Source organism: Neovison vison, chromosome 10 (assembly GCF_020171115.1).
Source record: "Neovison vison isolate M4711 chromosome 10, ASM_NN_V1, whole genome shotgun sequence".
Lineage (NCBI taxonomy): Eukaryota > Metazoa > Chordata > Mammalia > Carnivora > Mustelidae > Neogale > Neogale vison.
Window position 1 is genome coordinate 70,306,341 of NC_058100.1, and position 22,820 is coordinate 70,329,160.

Here is a 22,820-nt window from a genome sequence, read left to right on the forward strand (position 1 = left end):
TCCCCCGGGTCCTCTTTCCCCACGCCCCCGGTGCACAGTGCCCAGCCTGCCTTTGACTCCCTGACCCCGTTATATCTCTAGATCGCCCCGTCATCGCTGCTGATGTGACCGAGAAACTGAGAGAGCCACTGGTGGTCAAGGCTGGGAAGCCAGTGACGGTGAAGATCCCCTTCCAGAGCCGCCTCCCAGTTCAGGCTTCCTGGAAGAAGGACGGGACCGATGTGGTGGACAGCGGCCGCCACCAGGGGGCGCAGGTGGCCCTGGGGGAAGGCTTCACACGGCTGTGCCTCCCCAGCGCCAGCAGGAAGGACGGTGGCCGGTACCGCGTGACACTGAAGAGCGAGGGCGGCTCTGTGCAGGCTGAGCTCACCCTGCAAGTTATAGGTGCCAGCTCCAGCCTTCTCCCCAGCCGAGGCCCGAGTGCTCCCAGGGTTCTGGGGCCTCCCTGCTGGCAGGAGCAGGCCCAGGGTGTGCCCCCCAGCCCCAACCCTCATTTGCATGTTCTCTAAGATACAAACCTACTAAACCTTGTCCTCTCTCCCCTCCTCAGACTGGTTAGGAAGAAGACAGGGCTGGTGGCTCTTCTCTGCGAGCTAAGGCACTGGGCCCGGGGCGGGGTGGGGGACCACTGGGGTGGGATGGTGGCCCTCAGCCTTGAGCAGTGCCAGCAAGTTAGGACTGCCTGTGGCCAGAGAGCAGAGCAGGTGCCTGTACTGGCCACAGGGATGCATTCCGGGTCACCTCTGTGTGTGTGTGGAGGGGGGCAGATACCTCCAGGTAATGTCCGAGGCTCTCTGGGCATTCCACCCTATAGCCGGCCTATCCGCTGATGAGGGGGGAGGGCTCATACTTCTCCCTTTCAGCTCCTTTGACTCCCCCTTCTCTTCCTGCCCTTCTCGGTGGGACCCCAGACAAGCCCCAGGCCCCACAAGGTCCCCTGGAGGTAGAGGATCGCCGGGGGGCTGGTGTCTGCCTCCGCTGGCGGCCCCCAAAGGACGACGGGGGCCGGGCCTTGGAGCACTACGTGGTGGAGAGGCGGCAAGCCGGCCGGACCGCTTGGCTGAAGGTGGGCGAGCCCCCTGCCGGCAGCACCACCTTCACCGATGCCCACGTGGAGCAGGGCAGGAAATACACCTTCCGGGTGCGAGCTGTGACCTCTGAGGGGGCGGGGGAAGCCTTGGAGTCCACGGAGCTGCTGGTGGCTCCTGAGGGTAAGAGGATGGACCGGGCCTTAGCGTTCCCCGGGGGGAGGGGGCGGGGCTGCCCCGGACACTGAGGGACGCAACGGTGGGGGGGCTTCTTGGGGCCCTCGTAGAGAGCACTGTGGAGACTCCTCACGTAGGTTCACTTGGGATTTGGCAGGCGACCAGGAAACAAGGGTCATGGGGTCTTCTCCCAGCCAGGGCTCTCCGGGAGTTGGGGTGGACATGCAGAGCGCACTTTCTCAGGAACCTGGGCGGGGCAGACACCGTCCTCCATCAGATGCCCTCCCTCTGAAGCATCTGTCAGGAGACCTGAGACTGAGGGGCCTCCGGGCTGCCTCTAAGGCTCCTAGGCAGAACAGTGTCCTAGGGTAGGCTGGCTCAGCACCCCTGACACCGCCTGGGAAAGAACAGTGTGGCTGTCCCAGGTGTCCCACTCGCTGTCCCCCAGGACCTTGCTGTGAACTGGCACCTTTCCTTGGCCTCTGGGGCTGACCTGCCCCTTCTCTTCCCCCACTCCCAGCTCTCCCCGGCCCCCCTTCAAGCCCAGCCATCCAGTCGGCCTCCAGCCAGGGCATCACGCTGACGTGGACGGCACCTCGTGGCCCTGGAAGTGCCCACATCCTGGGCTACTTGATTGAGAAACGCAAGAAGGGGAGCAGCGCCTGGACACCAGTGAATGCCCAGCCTGTGCCTGGTGAGTGGACCTGAAGGGACACTCTGCTTTATCCTGGCCTCCACAGCTTCCCTGCATGACCTCCTGGCTCCAGGGCCCTGTGCTACCAGCTTGCCAGTCCCTTTAGTACAGCAGGTCTCACTTGGGGAGATTTCACCCCTCGGGAACATTTGGCAATTGTCTGGCAATTTGGGGTTGTCATAACTGAAGTGCGGGAAGCTGGGGGTAGCACTAGTGTGAAGAGGTCAGAGATGCTGCTGGACACCCTGCGGTTCACAGGGCCACGCCCTGTCCCATTCCCTTGTCCCCAAACACAGGATTATCTGGCTACAAATGCCAATAGGGCCAAGGTTAGGAAACCCTGGTTTAACAGAAGTCTCAGGACAGAAGCCAGAGCTGGAGCTATTAGCCCTGACCGTCTCCTTCTGGCCTTGACCTCACGCAGTGTGCTCTTTCTCTGGATCTTACCTTTCTCATCCGTAAGAGGAGGAGACGTGTTCCCTGTCCTACTCACTTCCCTACAGTTTCCAGGAAACTGCTTTCTGAGATCAGAAAGAATTCAGAAACATCCAAGCCAACATTTGCAGGAGAAAGAACAGATCCCAAGCCCCGAGCATGTTGTCAAGAGACCAGGTTTCTAGCCAGGGCTGTGCCACTTAGGACCTCTGGATCCTCATCTCTGGAAAGAGGGTGGTGAACTAAGGGCACTCTTCCAACTTCACTCTCCCAGTCCTTCTGTCTTATTTGTAAATCTATATAGCTTTGTAACAACCTTTAGAAGTCGGTAAGGCAGAGAGAACCAGAGAGATTAAGGCACTTGTCCAAGATTATCCAGCAAGTTAGTGGCAGAACCAGACAGGGACTGAGGCCTCTCACACCCTGAGCATTGCTCTTTTTACCTTGGAGACCCCCAAGTCACCCCTAGCCGGCTGGCTGGAGAGGAGGAATGTGTCGGGAACCTAGGCTTGGTCTTATGGAGAGCTTGGAGGCACCAGGCCATCTGTGTGCCCATGGCCTGGCTGTCACAGGCAGACGAACGTGGGGTGGGCTTTTCACAGAGAGGAGGTGGACCGTGGCAGACGTGCGACAGGGCTGTCAGTATGAGTTTCGGGTCACAGCTGTGTCTCCCTCTGGCCCCGGAGAGCCTGGGCCTCCATCGGATGCCGTCTTTGCTCGGGACCCCATGAGTAAGTAGAACACCAGCCCAGGTTGGGTGGGGGTGCTGACGAGCAGGGGATAGCTCTGGAGCCCGTGGGACAATAAGAAGGGGCTATAAGAAAGTCAGGGCTGGTCCTGAAGGCCATGGTCAGGAAGGCTGGAAGACAAAGGTAAAAGGGTCTGTGGAGTAAGGTGTATTTTAGGGGCCCTGGAGGACTGAGATCAAACAGGCCCAGAAGCCAGGCAGTGGGGATTAGAAGATCCCTTCCCAAGATCACTTAACTCACTCTTCAGCCTCTGGGCAGTTCACGCCCACCTGCTCTCATCCTATAACCATCCACCCACCCCAGTGAGGGCTTGTCATCACCATGGGGCAGGTGGGAGGTCACCAGGGAACCTCATTCCTAACTATCCAGCAGATCTTTGTTCATTGCCTTTAATCGCAATGGCTGACATTGTGCCAGGAACTAGGTAAAAAAGGATGGCCTCTGCTTCCGGTCTAGAACTGCATTTCCCTCTCTGTGATTTCAGACATCCAGCACAGACCGATGTCAATAGACATGCTGAGAACAATGTAAACAGCCAAAAAAATCTGTGACCAAAGATGTTTCTAACACGTAGCCTGTGATATTTCCAACACCTACAGGAAAGGGACCTGTCCTACTTGGAGCCACATTTTCCAAATTTGAGTAGAGAATACCTTCTTCACAAAACCCCCTTCAAAAACCTCATTCCGAGGCATGGGGCTTAGGAAATGCTTCTCTGTAGGCTTCATGAGCCCTATGAGCCTGCTAGTGACAAGCCACCAAGGCAGTGGCACATTTCTGGCACTTGCCGGACTGGCCACATGGTCACCTTGAGAGCACCTTTGTATCCCTACAGGGCCTGGTGCACAGTACGGGTCTGGGCTGTTAGAATGAATCCAGAAAAAAAAAAAAAGAGAGCATTGTACAAGTTTAACAGATCAAATGGTGTCTACGTTTTAGTCCTAAAAAGGGCAGAGTGTGGAATGCAGAGGGGAAAGCGGACCCATGCATTTTACTCCCGGCAAGGGGACCAACCCTATCCTAGTTTATCTGCCTCTCTCCCTCTGATCACTGATAGGGAGTGGGGACAGCAAGCCGCCAGAGCAGTGACTACAGCACCCGATCACGACCGTTCCTAGACCCTCGCTGCTGACTATGATCACTGACCAGCAGCCTGACTTGGGGGCTTGTTAGGAATGCAGAGTCTCAGGCCCCACCACGCCTTCTGTATTAGGATCTGTAGTCTTAACCAAATCCCCCAGTGGCTTATATAACAAATTTATAAAACAAATTAAAGTTTATAAAACAAATTAAACTTAAGAGAAGCACTATCCTAGCCCAGATTTAGAAACACCTGGGCAGCTCTTAAAACTCCGGCTGTCTGGGCTGCACCCCAGCCACATCTCTGGGGATGGGACCTGGGTGCCAGGGTCTTCAAGGCTTCCCACAAGAGTCCACTGTGCAGCCAGCTTGGGTAGACAGCTCTGCAATGGACAAAGCCCTTTACACACATCATACCTTGTTCCAAAACCCCCGTGGCTGGGTAGGGCCCGTGTTATTTTCCTTCCCACTTAACAGGTGAAAAATAAGAAGGGACTGAGTGCCCACAAGGCATTCTTGACGAACTTAGAGCTCAGAATCAAAAGATACAGAATTCTAGTCTTCGGGGATCATAGAGCCCAGGGACTCATCAACTAATATGCCAGATTTCAGGAATTACAGAAGGGTGGTTAGGGGAAGTGGGCTAACAGGTGGTGAAGAAATTCCCAGCCCCCCACAGGAAAACTAATGAACAGCCACATGGAGTGGCCTCCCTCAAGAGAGGGTGACGCAATTCCTGATCTTCCCTCGGTGCCCGGCCAGGACCCCCCGGGCCCGTGCGGGACCTCCAAGTCACAGACACGTCGCACACTAGCATCTCCTTGAGCTGGGCCCAGCCAGACACGCAGGACGGGGATACAGCCCAGGGCTACGTGGTGGAGCTGCGTGGCTCAGACAGTCTGCAGTGGAGCCCCTGCCACGAGGGCACCGTGCCAGTCACCACCTTCACTGCCAAAGGGCTTCGGCCCCAAGAGAGCTACTTCGTGAGGGTGACAGCTGTCAACGACGGAGGCCGTGGCCAGCCCACCTCCCTGGACACGTTAGTGCAAGTCGTGCCCGTTGCTGGTGAGTGCCATCGCCTTCCGCTTCCCAAAGGCCCTTCCTGAGCGGGACCTCTGAGCAGCAGCCAGGATCCTCTTCCCGGTTCAATGATGTGCCCTTGACCGAGCACCTGTTAGGAGCCCGGCACTGGACAAGGCAGGCCCGTTCAGAAATGTTTTCTCATTACAACTCATAAAAATCCTAGAGGGTTAGTGATACTTACCCCCAAGTTGCAGATAAGGAAGCTGAGGTCAAAGGGCTTTTCCCTGGGTCATGCCACCGGTATGTGTGGAGGGGCCCAAGTGTGGAGGGAGATGACAAGCCATCTTGTGTGTTCCAGTCCGTCCCAAATTCCTGATGGACTCCAGCAGACGGGACTCGCTGATGGTCAGAGCTGGGGAGACTATTCGTGTGCCTGTCTCCTTTGAAGTGAGTATAGCTCATGGGGAGTGGGGAGAGGGGCCCAGAGTGGCCAAGGGAGCCAGAGTCAGCCCTGTGATTCTCTTTCACCTCCCCCCTCTTTTTGGTCCCCAACTGGTGGCCCAGTCTTGTGCTGGAAATCAAGCCAGAGTCAGGATGGAAGAGGGTCCTCCTTGAAGACAGGATCCATCTACACGCTCATCTACACCCCCCTCTAGTGGTCACTTCTGTTACTGCGCCTCTAAGCTATGACGCCCCCTTTCCTCTCTCCTCACCTAGTCTGGGAATTCAGTGCGGCTACAGCACGGACAGTCCGTTTTGACTTTACAAAATCCTGAGTATGAGTACTGTATAGGCACATGAACTGCGTTTGACTCGGGATGGTCCTCCACCAATACCACCTTTCCTGTAGGATAGTAGAGCCGTAGAGTGTGGGAGCTGGAATCACAGAGGGCCTGGGGTCAGATTCTAGCATCATTACTCACTAGCTGTTTGACTTCGGACAACTATCTTAACCTCTCTGTGTTCCAGCTCCCTCATCTGTCAAATGGGGACAACAGTAAGTTCTCTCCAGGATTTTTCTGAGGATTCAAGGAATTAATACCGTGAAAGCGCATAAGTAGAGCTTGACATGGCAAGAGCCCAATTGTGTTATCTAGTACTAATTGTTGTTGTTGTTGTTACTATTATTAAAGTCATCATCATCATCTCTGTGGGAACTCATAGGTGGCAGCACCTGATTCAAACCCAGATATAATTCTAAATTACATGTTCTTAACTATTAGACCGTAATATGACGTAATGTGACAAAATATTTCACTGAGTGTTCCTCAGCCCTGTTCTCTATACTTTCCACGTATTATTAACTCCCTCAATCCTCAGAACACTCCTGTGAGGTAAGGGACTGTCCGCATCCCTGTCTGACTCTGATGCCCAGTGTGACAGGTGCCAGAGGCTCTCACGGGGACTTGGCAGTTTGCCTTACTCCCCCTTTCCTGCTTCCTCGCTACCCCACACCCCCTCCCATCCCTCCCTGGATCCCTCTCTCAACCAGCCTCTCCCTAGGTAGGCATCTCCCACCTCTGTGCTTTTGCTCAGACATTTCTCCCCCGGGAATGCCCTTCTCCCCACTTATACCTTCGTCCCAGCTTCAATGCCGTCCATCCCACTAAATGTCCCCTCTTTACTTTTCTTTCCTCTCATTTCCCAGGCTGTCCCCATGCCTGAGGTGACCTGGCTGAAGGACGGCTTGCCCTTGCTTAAAAGTAATGTGACCTCCACCAAGGAGGGCCTCACCCAACTTCTGATTCCTGTGGCCAGTCTCTCAGACAGTGGCGTCTACACCGTGCTGCTGAGGAGCCTGCAGGGCACAGAGGCTCTCTACCGCTTCTCCCTCAGGGTGGCAGGTGAGGCCGGCCTGGGCAGGGGCTCCCGACACCAGCTTGCTACTCACTAAGGCGTGGAGCTCTCCAGCTGTCCTGGTCACATGTCTCAGCTATTCTCCCAAACCTGGGTACACAGGGGATCACACCACCAGCCCTTCCTAAGAGCAGGAGGAAAGGAAGGAAGAAAGGCAGAGGAAGAGTCTGGGGTGGGGCGTGCCCCAGGAACTTAGGGACCGCTAAGCCGTAGCCCTTCCCCCATCTGGGACTATCAGCGAGCAGAGACAGTCCCCACCATTATCTCACTTGAAAGAGCCTTGGAAGGACTGTGTGTGGTCCTTGTACGGGACAATTGTTGCCCTCCCCACGGGGACTCCTGCACAGCCCCTGCTCACCCTGGAGGAGCTTCTGGAACACAGAAATGACCGGTGGCTAACTGGGGCCTCTGCAACTTGGTCTTTTGAAAGCCCCTCCACTGACCGTGTCCTGGGTCATTTTACTTACAAGTCCGAGTGATTTCAAATGACTCTTGTTGGAGAGGCTTTCCATGCCCTAGCGATCACCGTACACCCCCAACGGGGCTCTATCTGGCTCTAGCTGCCGACATGGCCAGACTGCATTCCCCAGGACCCCAGAAGACTTGGGGACCTGGAGAAGGGCCATGCAGAAGCCTGTGGGCATTCTGGGGTGCCCTGCTGGGTCCTCCCCAAACTCGGCTGCCTTTGCTTTCTCGTGCAGCGTGTCCAAAGGCCCCTGGGCCCATCAGCCTGAAGGAGAACGTGCCCGGGACAGTGACGGCCGAGTGGGAGCCCTCTCCAGACGAGGCTGGGGGTGTCCCCCTGTACTACGAGGTGCTGACACGCTCCTCGGTGCATGGGCCCTGGCGCCAGGCGGCCGACCGTGTGCACACCAACCACTACACCCTCCTGGGTGTGCTCCCCGGCCGCGAGTACCACTTCCGGGTGGTGGCCAAGAACGAGCTGGGGGCCAGCCTGCCCTCGGACACCAGCCAGCCCTGGTGTATCCCCCGGCAGCGAGGTGAGCTCTCGGGGATGCAGGCTGCATCTGGGGCAGCCCTGGCATTGGTGGCCCAGTGCGGCTTAACGTGTCACTGGCCCCACCACCAGGTGGAGGCCAAGAGCTGTTGCCCTGCCCTCCTCCCCACCTGCCCAGCTTCCCAGCTGGCTCAACCCACCTACCTGCACTGCTCTCCTCTGTGTCCCTGACTCAGGATGGGTCTGGAGAGATGGGTCAGGATGCCTTTGGGTGAGGTCTCAAATCAGCAGCAGTCCATACGGCAAAGAGAGGTTAATGTGTCTCTGAAAATCAAATGTATTTTACAATCAAACAGATGTGGGCCTTCAAAGTAATCGCTAGAAAAAGCAGATCATAAAATCTGATGTGTGATTCCATATTTCTAAAACACAAAAATGTCTAAAAGGTTCCACACCAAAATGTTAGCTCTGGTCATTGAAGGCAGTGACATTATGCTTGGTTTTGATTCCTTCCTGCTTTGACTTTCTTATACATTCTAGTTTGTTCACAGTGAATGGGTGTTAGCTTATAGAAAAAAAAAATCCAAATGTATTTTAAGAAAAGGATAAAAAAGTAAGTCCAGCTATGGGGGCCAAATTGATGGTAAGATGTGGCAGAAGGACCCAGAAAGTGCCTAAGTTCCACCAGGAACCGGTTACCCTGACTCGTGCCTCGGCCATCCCTTCCTTGATTACCGACCCTTCTCCCTCTCGCCCTGGTTTCTGCCACAGACAGGTTCACCGTGAAGGCTCCAAGCTACCGGGAGCCTAACCTGAGCCAGAAGCCCCGGTTCCTGGTGGGGCTGCGGACCCACCTGCTGCCGCAGGGCTGTGAGTGCTGCATGAGCTGTGCTGTGCAGGGCTGGCCGCGGCCCCACGTCACCTGGTTCAAGGACGACCAGAGCCTGGCCGGAAACCCTGCCGCGTACAGCACCGATGTGCTGGGCGTGTGCTCCCTCGTCATTCCCAGCGTCTCCCCCAAGGACAGCGGCCAGTACAAGGCAGTGGCGGAGAACGCGCTGGGTCAGGCTGTCAGCACTGCCACCCTCATTGTCACAGGGGAAGGTACTGCCCTGGCAGAGGGGGGAGGGAAAGGAGAGTCGGGGAGCAGCCACCTTCAGAGAGCCCTCCCTGTCCCCCGAAGGGTAGTTGGGCTGGAGGTCAGGATCCCGGGTCCTCTAACCCCTGTGGCTCTGCTGGCCATCACGCGGCCTCCTGGGGCCTTGATTTACCCACCTGCAAAATGTGGTATTAACTAGATCATTGAGGACTAACTCACCTAACGCTTGGCTTAGGGACGATGCCTCCCCAGCCTAAGCTTCCCAGTATGGCCTGCAACACATTTCAAGACGAGAGATGAAGGGGCCTCTTCTGTCTTCGGTGTTTTACCCTCATAAATATGCCCAGATGTAGACATTTTGTGCCCCCAAAGCCTTGCTGATTGTCTTACTGGTAATCTCTTTTTCAGTAAAGCAAATAACCTGTGTTAATAAGAAAACAGTTTTCCTTAAGAGTACTTAGGACAGCTTATATTTTGAATAGAAAACAAAGTAACCCCTAAACATTTTAGATTATTCAGAATTGATCTTTATGCCAAAATGGCCCTTTCAGCACTGACTCAGAACATCTTTTCCTGTATCTGTGCCAAGGCCCTCGGGAAGCCACTCGCCAGGTGCCCCAGCACGTGCACGCACCTGGTCCTGAAAAGGCTGTTTTCAGAAAAGTGTTGGGGGGCTGGTTGCCAGGGAAGGAATTGGCCCACACTCAGAGAGTGCGTGCTGTCTCTGGACTTGAACCCTTGGGACTGACCATGACCTTCGCCATGGAACGGGGGCGGCGGGGGGGGGCAGCTGCTCCTTCGGGACCAACCTGACTGCCCCAGTGCTCCCTGACTTGCAGAATCCAGCTTCTAACACCACCTCACCCTGGAGTCCTGTCTGGCTCGATGGTCGTGGATGACAACAGATCCCTGAAACTTCGCTCTTGACACCCACACTGGCCCAGAGAGACAGTCCTTAAAGGACGGAGGACACCGGTCGTGCCTGGAGCCCCAGGGAGACAGGAGCGAGGAGCAGGAGGGCATGGAGCCCTTGGGGGAAGAAAAAGAAGAAGAGGGGCGACCTTCAGCCTCTCCACCCCAAAGCCAACTCCCTGAACGTGACCATGAACCTCCTCCACTCTCTCCATGGGGGCTTCTTTCTTCTCTACTTCTTGCGAGAGATCCGGAGTGAACCCGTCGGCCAGAATAAGGCCCAGCCCTTGTTTTCTGGAGTGGGTTCTTGGAAGAGCTGGGCCTGCTGTGAGCACAGGAGGGAGGAATGAGGAGGTCAGAGGAGCTGCATGAGGGCCGGGGGACCCAGGGGGTGTCCGGAGGGTGCGCTTTCTGTACTTTTCATCATTAAAACATTAGGCCAACACAAGCCTATCCCTTGCAAGTTGACTTGGGGCTGGTGTGTTGGAGGAAAGGTTCCCACCGCAGAGCCTTCACCCCAGGCGCCCACAGGGAGGACAGGTGGTTCTGCGCCTGCTTCTGAGGGCAGAAAACCAGAGAGGGGTTGGAGGGTCTGCATGGAGGAGAGACTCACTCTTCACTCCTCACCCATGTGTCCCTCACGCCGCTGGCAAAACTCCCGTGAGCAACAGAGCGAGAGGCTTTCCTGGATATTAGAGTGTGGGGGACCCGGAGCCAGGGCTGCCTGAGACCGCTGTTTGTCTGTCCCTCCCTGGGGTCAGGAAGAGTCTTGGGCTGAGGAAAACCCTACTCCAGGATGTGACCCTGTCAGAAGGCGCTGAGGGAAACCACCACATGCTTGGGGATTTGGCTCTCATTCAGGGTTCTGTGGGCGCCTGCTCAGCTCCTCCACAGTCCCTGCTCCCCGGAGTCACACACAGGATGGGACGCCTCCCTTTCCAGAGAAGGACCTCTATGTGACCTCCCACAGAAACTCTTGTCCTTCTCCTTCCTCAAGGCCCCCGAACCTCCCAGTCTCCCAGGAAACACTCTAGAGTTCCTTTGGGTGAGAAGGAAGGAGGGAGCCCCAGGAAGGCTGAACCCCACTCTGTCCCAGTGTGTCAGCTCCAAGGCCTAGCTGGTGGCCTGACACCACGTGCTCTTCACTCCCGCGGCTGGGATGCAGACTTCTGCCTCCCGCTGTCTCCTCTCACACCTGACTGCAGGCACAGGAAGAGGAAAGCACAAGCCACAAGGGGAGATGGAGGGCGGGTGTCAAAAACATGTTTGTGAGGCTTGGGAACACGTAACCAGGGAATGGGTTACCTCTGGATGCCAGAGAGAACTGTCCACTCAAACGAGACCAAGAGTGCTCCCAGAGGCAGGGGAGATGGACTAGATGACTTTGTATAGGCCACGGCTCATTCCTACCCTCCCCAGAGAAACCTACAAGAGAGAGCTGTTTTCCTTGGGTTTTCTCTTGCCATCTTTGCTTTGTTACCGCAGCAGGCCACAGTGGGGCCAGGAGCAAAGAAAGAAGTTCTTAGAAACTGCGAGGCAGTGGCTGAACACCTCGGCCTGCATGAACCGTTCTCCTAAGCACTTTTTGTGCTGTGGGGTCCTGCAGTGCGGGAAGGACAGGGTTTCAGCTCAGACTGTGGTGTCGGGAGGAGAGGGGGTTTGCACAGAGGGGATGACCCGGTGTCTGTGCCCTGCCTGGCCCTAAACAGGGACTCACAGACCAAGGAGGAGCAAAGAGCCCTTTCTACATTTCTAAGGGTGGAATGGGGGCCTGACCTTCCAAGGAGATCCAAAGACAAAAAACCGTAACCCATGATGGCTTCTCAAGATACATTCATTCATTCGACCGGCCCTGAGCAGGCGCTGTGCAGGGAGATGCAAAAACAACTCAGACATGAGACCTGCCCGCAAGAGGCCCACCTTCTGGAAGGGAGATAAGACTCACAGAAGCACTAGAAAGCCCAGAGGACCTCAGAGGAGGGGAGACCTGCAGGCTGAGAGCATCAAGGAGGGCTTCCCAAAGGAGGTTCCAGCATCTTTGAGGGATAAGCAGGAAGTGGGCCGGCAGAGAAGGGGAGAACATGAGCACGGGCGGGGCTCAGGGACTGCAACTCGGCCCGGAACAGTGGAAAGCAGTGGTCTGTGTGGTGGTGGACTGCAGTGCTCACATCTGGGGCGAGTGAGGGGGGCTTGCATATATCTATGGGAGGGGGCTTGCATATATCTACGAACAGAACAGAATGTGAAGGAGAAGGGAGCTGCGGTGGGCATTTTCATTCATTTCCACTCAAAGCTCAAAACCCTTGCCAGTCAAGTACATTAAATCTGAGTATGAATTTAAGTTTTTAAAGACTAGTTCTGCTCCCTAATTAGTTATGTGACCTCAGCAAGTTCTTTATCCTGTTCTATGACTGAATCCTCACTTGTAAATTAAGACTACCTGTTCCTAACCCAAGGTCACAAGGGTTTCTCCTGTTTTCTTCTTGAAGTTTTATGGTTTGAATTCTTTTAGATCTATCCCTTTTGAGAGAAGTTTTGCATGTGGCGTGAGGTGACAGTCAAAGCTTTCTTTTCTTCTTTCTTGATTATTCACGTGGCCTAGCACCATTTTCACAAAGAGATTTTCCTTTCCCCTTTGAATTGCCTTGGAGCCTTCGTTGAAAATCAATTAACCATATATGTGTGGGTCTGTTTTTGGATTCTGCCTTCCCTACTTCTTTTCTACTTTCTGGAAAAGTTTGTATAGAATTGATATAGTCTCTTCTTCAAATATTTGGCAGAATTTACCAATAAAGCCACTGGTCCTGGAATTTTCTATGGGAAGGATGTAACCACAAATTCAATTCTGTAACAGGCATATAGGACTATTCAGGCTGTTAACTTTTTCTTGAATGAGCTTTGGTAATTTATGACTTCCAAAGAATTTATTCATTTCATCCAGGTTGTTGAATTTATCTGCATAAAATTGTTTGTAATATTCCCTTATTTTCCTTTTACTGTCTATAGGATCTCTAGTGATATCTTCTCTTTCATTCTTAATATTGGTGATTTGTGTGTTCTCTCTTTTGTTCTTAATCGGTTTGGCTACCGGTTAGTCCATTTTACTGATCTTTACAAAGAACCAACTTTTGGTTTCATTGATTTTCTCTGTTATTTTTCTGTTTTCAGTTTCATTGATTAATGCTCCTATCTTTGTTATCTCCTTTCTTCAGCTTACTTTGGGCTTAACTTGCTCTCTTTTTCCTCCCTTTTTGTTAAGGTCAAATCCTAGATCACAGATTCTAGACCTTTATTTATTTATAATACGCAAGCATTAAATACTGTGAATTTTCCTTTAAATGCTGTTTTAACTATAGCCACATGTTTAGACACATGTACTCATTTTCATTCAGTTCAATGAATTTTCCACTTTACTTTATGACTTCTTCTTCTTTTTTTTTTTTAAAAAGATCTTATTTATTTATTTGACAGAGAGAGATCACAAGTAGACAGAGGCAGGCAGAGAGAGAGGAAGGGAAGCAAACTCCCTGCTGAGCAGAGAGCCCGATGCGGGACTCAATCCCAGGACCCTGAGATCATGACCTGAGCCGAAGGCAGCGGCTTAACCCACTGAGCCACCCAGCGCCCTATGACTTCTTCTTTTACCCATGGGTTACTTAGAACTGTGTTGTTTAATTTTGAAATAGGTGGAATTTTCCAGCTATCCCTTCTTGACTTCTATTTACATTCTACTGCAATTAGATAACACACTTTTATGATTCTACCTTCTTAAAATCTAATGAAACATGTTTCACGGCCCCAAATATGGTCTATCTTGATAAATATTCTCTGTGCACTTGTAAGGATGGGCCTTCTGATTTTGTTGCAATGAGGGTTATACAAATGTCGATTACGTGACATTGGTTGATGGTTGTTTGAATTTTCTATATCCTTACTGATTTTTTTTCCATTTGTTTTCTCAATTACTGAGAAAGGCATGTTGACATAGCCAACAAAACTGGGGATTTGTATAGGATGTAAAATATATACCTTTAATTTATCACAATTTACTTCCAAATAATATGTGTCTGCCCGTAAAGAGCAAGAAGTTCACCAGGGGACTTGCATTTCCGCCTCCCACCGTCTGTGTTATTTGTCATGCCTTTTACTTCTACGTAAGTTATAAACCCCAAATACGTGGTTACTTCTGCTTTAAAAACTCACTTGTCTTTTAAAGATATTTTTAATGAGGAAAACCAATTCATATTTACCATTTGCCGTGTTCTTCACTCCTTTGTGTCAATCTGGGTTTCCACTTGCTATCGTTTCTCTCCTACCTAAAGAACTTCTTGTGGGGCACCTGAGTGGCTCAGTGGGTTAAAGCCTCTGCCTTCTGCTCAGGTCATGATCTCGGGTTCCTGGGATCGATCCCCGCGCATCATGTTCTCTGCTCAGCAGGGAGCCTGCTTCCTCCCTTTCTCTACCTGCCTCTCTGCCTACTTGTGATCTCTGTCTGTCAAATAAATAAAATCTTGTAAAAAAAAGAAAAAATAATAGCTTCTTGGAACATTCCTTCTGCTGCAGCTCTCTTGACAATGCATTTTCTCATCTGAAGAAGTCTATTTCTCCCTCCTGTTTCCCAGAGCCTACCAGAGAGATATTTATTCAGTGTTTTATTATATAAATGTTCTCAGAAAAGCTAAAAGAATGGTGCAGTGACCCGTACGCTCATCCCCCTGGATTCTACAGTTAGCATCGCTGGACCTGCTCCATCACGTATGTAAGTACCCACGAATCCCTCTACTCATCCACTGATCCATCCTCTTGTCTTTTTATACGTTCCAAAGTAAGTTACAAATAAGAATACACTTCCCACCTGAACACCATCATCACAGAAGACTTCTGGCACGTAGAGGATTTGGCCACTAGGGGGCGGCCAAGTGCCATCAAGAGCTTTATAAGATCAATGAGTCTAAAGTCCTAAAAAGTGTGCTAAGGGGAAGGTCGGAGGAAAAAGTCTCATGAAGTGAAAGGATATGATTTAGAAGGAGAGATTTCATCTGGAATCCAGCAAGAAGACTAGACACCTTTTATCTATGCCCTCAAAACTCCCCTCCTCTTTTTACAGTTATTTGAACTATGAAAGAGAAAATACATCATTGACCACTTTTCCTTCAGATGACTTGTGCTATAAAAGATAGCAGGTCTTTAGATCAGAACCTCAGGAAGCTTGATGAAGGCAGGGTGTCATATTTGGGGCAATGAGCCAATAAAATGAATTAAATGTTAACTCATTGATTCTTACTCTCCGCGAGGGATTTAGTTTATCAACTAAGATAAACTCATTGATCTGTCCCTCCCGCTTGTGCTCTCTCTCTCTCAAATAAGTAAATCTTAATTAAAAAAAAAAAACAGGATATATGACAGTCTAAAATTTAACAATAAATAGAGTTCTTATAAGTCAATAAGAAAAAGACTATAATGGGCAATTGCACAAAAAGGAAACATGTAGTTTATTTAAAAAAAAAATGAAGCAGGGGTACCTAGTTGGCTCAGTTGTGTAAGTATCTCCCTTTGGGTCTGGTCATGATCCCAGGGTCCTGGAATAGAGTCCCACATTGGGTTCCCCACTCAGCTAGGAGTCTGTTTCTCCCTCTCCTTCTGCCCCTTCTCATGTTCATGTTCTCTCTCTGACTCACTCTCTCCCAAATAAATAAATAAAATCTTAAAAAAAAATAGGGGGCACCTGGGGGCTCAGTTGGTTAAGCAACTGCCTTCAGCTCAGCTCATAATCCCGAAGTCCCAGGATCAAGTCCCGCATCAGGTGGCCAACTCCACGGGAAGTCGGCTTCTCCCTCTCACCTTCTCCCCTCTCATGTTCTCTCTCACTTTCTCTCTCTCTCAAAAAAAAAATCTTAAAAAATATGAAGCTGATTTTACAATTATGTGCCATTTATTACAACACAGTTTAGGAAGCATTAAAAAGAATTTTCTAGAGGTGCCTGGGTGGCTCAGTCAGTTGAATTTCTAACTCTTGGTTTCAGCTCAGATCATGACCTCAGTGTCCTGAGATCAAACTCTGCATCAGGTTGCACACTCAGTGGGGAGCCTACTTGAGACTCTCTCTCTCCCTCTCCTTCTTTCCCTCACCCTGCTTGCGTTCTCTCTCTCTCACATGCTCTCTAAAATAAATTAATAAATCTTAAAAAAAAAGAAAAAAATTATCCAGTGTGTCAGATAATATAAATTTCCATACACTTCTGGTTTATATGCAGAAAAATGAATTAATATGTATCAAGAGCCTTAACATGTATAAATCTCTCAGTGATACAGTAATTTTACTTTTCTGCATTTATTATTATGAAGTCAAAAGAGACATTCTCAGAAAAACAGAAACAGAATTTACTACCAACAAACTCAGAATAATTTCCATTATACACTTCAGATAGAAGAAAGATGATTCTAGAAATAAGTTCTGAGATACAAGAAAGAATGATCAGCAAAGGGATTTTTAAATATTTGGGCAATGAAAAAGCACTGGCTGCAAGTAATAATAATCATAATATTTAATAAGAAACTATAATCCCCCCAAAAAATTAGATGTAATTTGGAAAAAGAGAGATCAGAAATAAAATATAGAAATATATTATTATCTTTCTATAATAATAATAAATAAAGATTTATTATCTTTAAACTTTACATGTACATATTGGGGATAACTAGAATAATGCCTGAAATAATAGACTCAGAATATATAACTTTCAAACAAAATACAGAATGAGTAAAATAACTTCAATCAATCCAAAAGAGGGCAAGTAAGAGAGGAGGAGGAGAGGATAAAGAGGAGTAAGAGAAAATGGAAAGAGGTGGAGGAAGACAGATAAGAAACAAAAATACTAGAACAAATATGAATAAATAGAAATCATCAGTAATCACAAACAGGATAAGTCAAGTTCTCCAGTTGAAAGACAAAGATCATCAGACTTGACAAAAACCATCTATGCCCTCTTTACTAAAGACACACTTAAACACAGTACTCCAAAAGGTGGAAAGTTGAATAACCGAAAAAAAGATATTCTGAGGGCGCCTGGGTGGCTCAGTGGGTTGGGCCACTGCCTTCGGCGCAGGTCATGATCTCAGGGTCCTGGGATCGGGTCCCGCATCGGGCTCTCTGCTCAGCAGAGGGCCTGCTTCCCTTCCTCTCTCTCTGCCTACCTCTCTGCCTACTTGTGATCTCTCTCTGTCAAATAAATAAATAACATCTTTGAAAAAAATGATATTCTAAGTAAATACTAGTCAAAACCAAAAACTAAAACTAAAACAACCAACCAAAAAATAATCCTTGATATAACTTTATTGGCAACAGTTAAAATCTTCAAGAATATCATTACTAGAGATAAATGGAGTAATGACAGACAAAAGGTTAAAATGTTTACATCATTAGGAAAATAGAACAATTCTGAGCTAGTATGCACCTCAACACAGAGCCCCCAAACATATTTTAAATTAGCCACAAAACATCGAAAGCAGGACTCGATAGAATTACAAGAAAAAATAACTAATCATTGTGATCGTTAATGTCTTTCTTTCAGCAGTTAATATATCAAGCCGGCAAATAAGTAACAAAGATATAGAAGACATGAACAATGCTATTCATGAGCTTGGTGTATGGAGACACATACACCATTGTGCCTAACAAATGGAGAACAGCATTCTTTGAAAGCATACATGAAACATTTATGAAAATTGCTATGTACCAGGCCATGAAGCTAGCTTGAACAAGCTTTAAGTGACCAGCACCATGTAGACCACACTGATCACAATGCAGTTGGTTGAAACTCAATAATAAAAGATATATAGAAAAAAATCTCATGTGATTGGGAATTTAAAAACACTATTCTAAATAATTAGTGATTCAAACAACAACCACAAAAAGCATAGCGGAAAAGAGAAATATATTTTAAATTAATGATAAAAATAATAATATGATATAATAATATAATATATATCGATAAAACACATTATATCAGTAATATATAATATATATTATATAATATAATAGTGATAATAAATAATAATACACTATATATTAAAAACTTGTAGACTTCAGTGAAAATCCAATATAGAAGGAAATTGGGGGCTTATATACTTATATATTATATAATAATGATAATAAATAATAATAATACACTATATATTAAAAACTTATAGACTTTCAGTGAAAATCCAATGTAGAAGGAAATTGGGGGCCTATATACTTATATATTATATAATAATGATAATAAATAATAATAATACACTATATATTAAAAACTTGTAGACTTTCAGTGAAAATCCAATGTAGAAGGAAATTGGGGGCCTATATACTTACTCCAAAAAAGAAAAAAAGGCTCAAAATCAATGAGAGGAGGATTCGTGTTAGAGACAATTTATCTAGCCTCTTGCAGTTGGTAGGACCGTGAGACTGCGTTCTGGCCAATAGCGTATGGCCAGACGTAATGTGAAGAGCTTCTGGGTCTAACACTTAAAAGTTCATTTTCAAACATCCACTTTCTAGATGCAAGGAATCCTTTGTAGGACTCCCTAGCTCTAGAGTATGGTGAATCCAACTGATGAAGGGAACTCAAGCTCCTGAATGACTTCAGGCAGAGCAAGGTCATGCCTGCAGTCCACTGAACTATACTGTGTTAGACTATTGAGGTTTTGTGTGGCAGTTAGCCCATTCTGATTAATATAGCAAAAACTTTTTTTAAAAAGCAGAATAACATTTAAAAAACTGAGAAGAAAACAACAAAGGGCAAACATTAATTAAATAAAACACATCCTACAGAGGGTAATCGAATCCAGAGATTATGTTTTTGCCATGGGTAATCATTGACAAGCCTTTGTCATGATTAATCACAGAGAAAAAGAAATGGCAAAAATAAACACTAAGAATGAAAAAGGGTGAATTACAGACTGAGTGGAAACAAAGGATACCATTTAAAACTATATGTATGTTAATGTTTGAAAATTGGAATGGTATGTGTGAATTCATAGAAAAAGATCATTTACCAAAACAGACCCAAGAAGAGATAGAAAACCTGAGTAGTCCTATATCATGGAAGAAATTCAGTCAGTAGCTAAGCATTTTTCCCATGGAGAAAACATAGCCCAGCAGTCTGCAAGGTGAAAAAGTTTTTCCAAATGTTTGAGGAACATTTACAATCTTTAAAAACTTCTCCAGGGGCGCCTGGGTGGCTCAGTGGGTTAAAGCCTCTGCCTTCGGCTCAGGTCATGATCCAAGCGTCCTGGGATCGAGCCCCCATCGGGCTCTCTGCTCTGCGGGGAGCCTGCTTCCTCCTCTCTCTCTGCCTGCCTCTCTGTCTACTTGTGATCTCTGTCTGTCAAATAAATAAAATCTTTAAAAACAAAAACAAAAACAAAAAAACTTCTCCAAAGAGTAGAAAAAGGAGTCCTCCCCAACTTGGTAAGTTAAGATTAGGCTGGTCCTGATGCCAGAACCAAAAGGACAGCCCAAAAGAGGAAAACCATAGGCCACTCTAATTCATTAGCATCAATACAAAATCCTTAACAAATATTAGCAAACTGAATCAAGCAAGGAAGAAAAATGTTTATAGATCATGACCAAATAGGTTTCTATCAGACTTGCAATATTGGATTCATGTTAGAAAAATGATTCATGTAATTCACCACATTGACAAAACAAAAGAGAAGCCATACAGTCATTTCAACAGGTGTACAAGAAAGGGGCTCCAGGGTGGCTCAGGCATTAAGCGTCGGCCTTCAGCTCAGGTCATGATCCTGCGGTCCTGGGATCAAGCCTCCCCTCAGGCTCCCTGCTCAACAGGAAGTCTGCTTCTCCCTCTCCCACTCCCCCTGCTTGTGTGCCCTCTCTTGCTGTGTCTCTCTCTGTCAAATAAATAAGTAAAATCTTTAAAAAGTCATGCATAAAAAAATATGTACAAGAAAGCTTCCATACAATTCAACATCTAATGACAGGTAGTGGAGAATGTTATAGACATGGGCCCTGGAGTCAGGCTGCCTCGTTTTGAATGCTGACTGTACCATTAGGAGCTTTGTAACCTTCAGCAAGTAATTTCATCTCACCAAGCTTCCATTTCCTTCTTACCTATAAAGATGAAGATAATAATAGTATTTTCCTCATAGGTTTGTTGTGAGGATTAAAATAATTTATATATACAAAGCAGTGAGAACAATCCTTGCATGTAATAATACATGTTCACTCCTATTATATTAGTGATTTTAAAAAACTCTTAGCAAACTAGAAAGAGAAGTAAACATCCATAATGTCCGTAAAGGGCACCTACAAAACCCTACAGCAAATGTCATAATTACTGATGAAGTATTGAAAGCATTTGATTTAAAATCTGAAGAAAGGCATAATGCCTGCTGTCATCATTTATGGTTACCATTGTACTGGGGCTACTAGCCAGTACAAGAAAAACAAATCAGAACTGGAAAGAAAGAAACAAAGCTAGCATTATGTACAGACTGTAGGGTTGTTTATATACCAAATGCAAAATAATCTACAAATTATACAAATCTAGAAGGGAATTCACACAAGTTATGAGTAAAATAAATAACATACAAAAATAATTTGTATTTTCATAAACAGCTACACCCAATTAGAAAATGTAACTTTAAAATGGCATCATTTAGATCTTTTCCTAGGTATCTTTATGAAAACTGAAAAATTTTTCAAAGGTAGATGGACATACTTTGTTCCTGGTTGGAAGGCCATATTACTGAAATGTCAGTTCTCTCCAGAGTCATCTATAGATTCAATGCATTTTCAATAAAAAATCCCAACAGAGTTTTTCATACAAATGAATAAAGCAATTGTAAAATTTATGTGGATGAATGGAGCCACCCCAAAAAAGTCAAAACATTAGTGAAGAATAAAAAAGAAAGGAGGAAACTTGCCCTATCAGTTATCAAGATTTATTATCTCTACAGACATTTCAACAGTGTGATTTGGGTGTATCAATAGACATAGAAACAGCAGGTCAAGTAGACACATGCCTATTTGGAAACTTGATTTATGACCCAGTGAACATTGTAAATCAATAAGAGTCAGCTCTTCACTATGTTCTTCTAGGACAATTTGGTTACTCAAGGGAAGTCAAATTGCCATCTTCTACTACACAAAAAGATGAATTCCAGGTGTATTAAAAATTTGTATGTAGGGGCGCCTGAGTGACTCAGTGGGTTAAAGCCGCTGCCTTCGGCTCCGGTCATGATCTCAGGGTCCTGGGATGGAGTCCCACATCTGGCTCTCTGCTCAGCAGGGAGCCTGCTTCCTCCTCTCTCTCTCTCTGCCTGCCTCTCTGCCCACTTGTGATCTCTGTGTGTCAAATAAATAAATAAAATCTTTAAAAAAATTTATATGTAAGTGACAAAACTATAAATCTTAGAAGATACTATAGGAAAATGTCTATATCACTTTGAGGCAGGGAAGGTTTTCTTCGACAAGATGCCAAAGACAAAGCCAGAAAGGAAAAGAGTATAAATTTGACTATATTAAAATTAGGATGTGTTTTCACCCAAAGAAAACAAAGTGTATGAAAGAATAAGCCAGAGAGTGGGAGAAAGACTTGCTGTTCATGATGCTGTCAAAGAATTATTATTCATAATTAGTGTCTCTAATGACCCCTTGAAATCAAATGACGAAAAGATAAATATTTCAAGAGAAAATTGACCAAAAGATACAACCACACCTTTTGTAAAAGAGGTAGTATGAATACTGGTTCATAAGTATATGGGAAAATGTTCAACTTCATTTGGAACCTGGAAGTCTAAGTCCGAATCTGTAACACTTAAACATACAATGAACATTAAACACATAATCGGGTAACACTTCACCTCTTCAAACTGGCGAAAATCAGCTGTCAGATTGTGAAGGCCACCCACTGGGGAGCCGGTTTAACACCACTGGCTTTAGTACTGCTCCAAGTGTGCTCTTCCTCTGGTCGTGGGGAGCAGGCAGGACCGCAGGGTCAGCCGATTGGTGGTCAGACTGTGAAGCATGGGAACTCTCACCTGTGGCAGGCAGGGGTGTGAATTCAAGAAGGTCTGCCATGACCTCATCAAGTTGACCATGACCATTGCCCTGGAGAGGGCTCTCCAGAAATAGAATAATTTATTATATTTATCCTGCTAATAGGATAAACAGAGGTACATAGAGATTTATCACGTGGGTTTGTGAAGGCTGATACAGCCCACAGTGTTGTCTGCAAGCCAGAGGCCCAGGAAAGGTGCTGCTGTATTTCTAGTCCAAATCTGAGTATCCAAGACCCGAGAAGTCGATGCTGTAAGCTCCGGTCTGAGTCTCAGGAGCATCAGGGATGCCAAGTTTTAAGCAGAGAGCAAAGTTGTCCTCCCTCTGCCTTTCTGTCTTAATTCAGGCCCTCAATGGATTAGGGGGTACCCACCTGCTCTGGTGAGGACCCTCTTCTTTCCTCAACGTAGAGTCAAATGCTCATCTCTTCTGGAAACACCCTCACAGACACACCCAGAAACCACATTTTACCAGCTGTCTAGGCATCCCTTAACCCAGCCAAGTTGGCACATAACATTCACCATTATAGGCATCCTACCTTATGACCCAGCAGCCCCACTCCTAGCTGTATAGTCTAGACAAGGAACTGTTGTGTATGTGTCCGGTGGAAAAGAACATTCACACCAGCATCGTGACTCTTACCATAGCCACAGACTGGAAACAACCCAATGTCCATCAACAGTAGAATAGATGGAAAAAGGAAAGGAAATGCAGTAAAACTTAGAAAAGGAATGACTAAGTGCTATG

At 47.4% G+C, this 22,820-nt stretch overlaps 1 protein-coding gene across 1 annotated transcript in view; it reads left to right on the top strand.

The window, feature by feature from the left end:
- Positions 1-22,820, top strand: part of IGFN1 (immunoglobulin like and fibronectin type III domain containing 1) — a 50,127-nt gene that overhangs the window by 20,098 nt on the left and 7,209 nt on the right. The window contains exons 15-23 of the mRNA XM_044266148.1: positions 82-384; positions 912-1,211; positions 1,726-1,899; positions 2,937-3,065; positions 4,926-5,228; positions 5,545-5,633; positions 6,835-7,030; positions 7,745-8,044; positions 8,773-9,105. Of these exons, the coding sequence (XP_044122083.1) occupies positions 82-384; positions 912-1,211; positions 1,726-1,899; positions 2,937-3,065; positions 4,926-5,228; positions 5,545-5,633; positions 6,835-7,030; positions 7,745-8,044; positions 8,773-9,105 (2,127 nt within the window). The remainder of the gene's footprint in view (positions 1-81; positions 385-911; positions 1,212-1,725; positions 1,900-2,936; positions 3,066-4,925; positions 5,229-5,544; positions 5,634-6,834; positions 7,031-7,744; positions 8,045-8,772; positions 9,106-22,820) is intronic.